The sequence below is a fragment of the Haemaphysalis longicornis genome, unplaced genomic scaffold (assembly GCF_048455015.1).
Source record: "Haemaphysalis longicornis isolate Haplotype H1 unplaced genomic scaffold, Haemaphysalis longicornis Haplotype H1 scaffold_1, whole genome shotgun sequence".
NCBI classification, from domain to species: domain Eukaryota; kingdom Metazoa; phylum Arthropoda; class Arachnida; order Ixodida; family Ixodidae; genus Haemaphysalis; species Haemaphysalis longicornis.
This window is the reverse complement of record NW_027526203.1, coordinates 443,208,402-443,211,057: the sequence shown is the minus strand read 5'-3', so window position 1 is coordinate 443,211,057 and position 2,656 is coordinate 443,208,402. Positions and strand designations below refer to the sequence as shown.

The window sequence follows — 2,656 nt, the reverse complement described above, 5'->3', positions numbered from 1 at the left end:
AAGTTCTCAAAGAATGCCTACCTAAAGTACCGGGATATTAAGCAAAAAATACGGGATGGGTGATCTTTCAGGTCAGGCGCAAAAAACTAGAAAGAAGTGGCCGCACTGCCAATAAAAACTGTGGAGATATCAAGAAAAAATCCGAGGTGGGCGAACTTTCAGCTCAGGTGCAGAAAGGGCAAATAAGTGACCGCATCGACACATGAACAAATGATTCAAGTTTATTTTGTTCCCTTATTGGCGCTAAAGCCATCGATTTTAGGGGGTGGGTGATGTTTCGGGGGCAGGTGTTCGCTTGGAACCTCCCGGTAGATAGCAATTTGTTCTGCTTTCCCCATTAACCAGAAAAGCAGCTAGCACAACCACGTTTTAGAATGGGAACTGTGCAGAGCTGCAGGCAAAGCGACGACCACCAAACCACACTGGCGGGCTATCAAGTTGCCATTACCCAACATGATTAATTTGTGCTCAATGACAGTCACGCACAACAATGGTGCCTTACAAGCAATGAAAAGGGGTAAATGATAAAGGCATTATAAAAATAAAATAAAATGCTGGGACAACCCAGCCTGGGCTACGTTTGACGAGACCGACAAAAGGCACGCTCTTGCGCGTGTGGTTATGCCCACTTAACCACGCAGCTATGAGTTATAGCTTACTCACGCTGTTAGTAGCGCCTTTTCCTCACGCTGTACTCCTGCGTCCTGTGCCCCATTTCTTCCCGACTCCCTCTGGGCGCACCGTAGTCGCGGTAGCTCCTCGGTTCCTGGAACCTCCTGTCAAGCCCAGGAGCGTCGCGGTACCGGCTCTGCATACCAGGCTGGTCTTTACCAGCCCGGAACCCGCGGGCGTCCCTCCCGTCGTAGTCGAACGCCCCGAAGCGGTCACCACTGCGGTCACAGCTGTTGCCAGGAAAGTCTCGGCTGCGTCCATGGTTAAAATGATGGTCCCGCGTCGACATTGGCGCCTGAGACGGCGTTGGCGGCGGTCTAGGAGGCCACTCAGATGGCTTTGGAGGCCACGTCATCCGGGGCACGTAGGCCCGTGCTTCATCGGGGCGGCCTGTCAAGTTTGCCTCGGGCCGGTATGTAGAGCCTTGTGCTTCACTGTAATGTCCAGCCTGCGCTCTCAAGGACCTCATGTAGGCATAGTGGTTATTCATCATATCTATATACGTATTGTCCACAGCAGCATTCGGCCTAGGCTGTATATTCAGCTTTCGGCCGTACAGGTTGACGCCTTCCATGAGCGCCAGGGTGTACCCGACGCTCACTGCATGAGTAAACGTGACGAAGGCAAAATTCTTGTTTTTTCCGGTGTTGTCCTTCGGGATCTTCACATCGTCCAACGGCCCTGCCTGTCAGGCGCGAAAGTGAGGACAATTAGCACAAGTAATGAACAGAGAATCGGACTACTACATACCTGCAGGAACAGCTCGTAGAGAAGGTCCTCGGTCACTCTTGGATGTAGATTACCAACCCACAAAGTCCGGTCGCGACGCTCGTCTTCCATGGTGGACTGGGCTCTGGAACGGAATTAACTATCTCAACTGTCTCTGACTGTCTCAACGCACAAACACACGTGCTCTCGCGGGTGTACAACTCGGACGCACGAGGCCAGACTCCGATGCTGGCGTAGGCCAACCGAGTTCGGTGCTTTTAATTTCGTTTACACTATTTGCACTTTCGACTGGTTATGCAATGTTTCCTCAAAAGTAACATTTGTCGTCTAAAGAGTTGTCTTCCGAGCTTCCATGATTCCGAGCCATGATCGCAGAACTTGGCGTAGTGACGATGGTGATGACCATGAAAAGAATCCTCAAAACCTAAGTTTTAATCCTGCATGATGTTTTCGGAAGAAAATATTTGCAAAATTAACCAATATATTTTGTTTTTCCTGCATCGTTTATTGTTAGAGGCCTCTGTTTTGTCTGCACTGGCCACGTAGAGAGGGCAGTAGTGCAGCGAGCAGAAAATTTGAACGCTTGGTGCTTGGTGCTTGGTAAAGCGTAAAGCCATGGTAAAGCGGTAAAGCCAGTAAAGCGTAAAGCCATCCTCCCTGTTCTGTGGTAAAGCCAGATATGAGAGTATCATGAGTAGTATTAACTCTATGGTATCATGGTATCATACTGGGAAAAGCTATTCTAGAGTAAAGCCAGCAGCATTCCGGAAGGTGGAGTCAGTGGAGTAACATCCACATGAAACGGCTACAAAGAAAACTTTGCAGCTTTCTGGACGAATCGGGGACCAGGGAACCAGGGTAAGGCTGTTCTGTGGGTAAGGTGCCATTCTAGCCACCTTAACCAGGGTAAACTTTCCTTCAACTGCGAAGTCTGGGTAGCTTCTTTCCGGCGCAGTACGGTGCGGCTAAGCGTAAGTTATTTAAATTTTTTATGTACCTTACATAATTTAGGATATTAATATCCGAGTTTCTCTCTCGAGAGAGAAAAAAACTTTGTCTTGGACTTTTTTGAAAAATTAAAAACTTTATCTTGGACTTTCCTTTTATCTTGGACTTTCCTGGGTGATATCTGGTTTCATTCCAGGCAAATTATACAGGGTGTTGCGGCGATAACTGGAACACTTTAAAAATTTTTCCTGAGCGATCCGCCGCTCTGTTCGCGCTCAAACTTCACACAAAGGTCGAATTTTGTGGT

General features: G+C 48.5%; 1 protein-coding gene across 1 annotated transcript; it reads right to left on the bottom strand.

Moving 5' to 3' along the window:
• Positions 1-663: 663 nt before the first annotated feature.
• On the bottom strand, positions 664-1,842 carry LOC144155863 (uncharacterized). The gene is made up of 2 exons (XM_077687545.1): positions 1,423-1,842; positions 664-1,357 (listed from the first exon to the last, which is right to left on the bottom strand). Exons 1-2 carry the CDS (start codon positions 1,510-1,512, stop codon positions 668-670), a joined length of 780 nt encoding a protein of 259 aa, XP_077543671.1. The 5' UTR covers positions 1,513-1,842; the 3' UTR covers positions 664-667.
• Positions 1,843-2,656: the final 814 nt, after the last annotated feature.

Excerpts from the sequence above, each read along its gene's own strand:
- LOC144155863 (XM_077687545.1), bottom strand. The coding sequence starts at position 1,512 with ATGGAAGACGAGCGTCGCGACCGGACTTTGTGGGTTGGTAATCTACAT. Across the intron at positions 1,358-1,422 it reads TCTACGAGCTGTTCCTGCAG|GCAGGGCCGTTGGACGATGT; the intron begins GTATGTAGTAGT and ends CGCGCCTGACAG.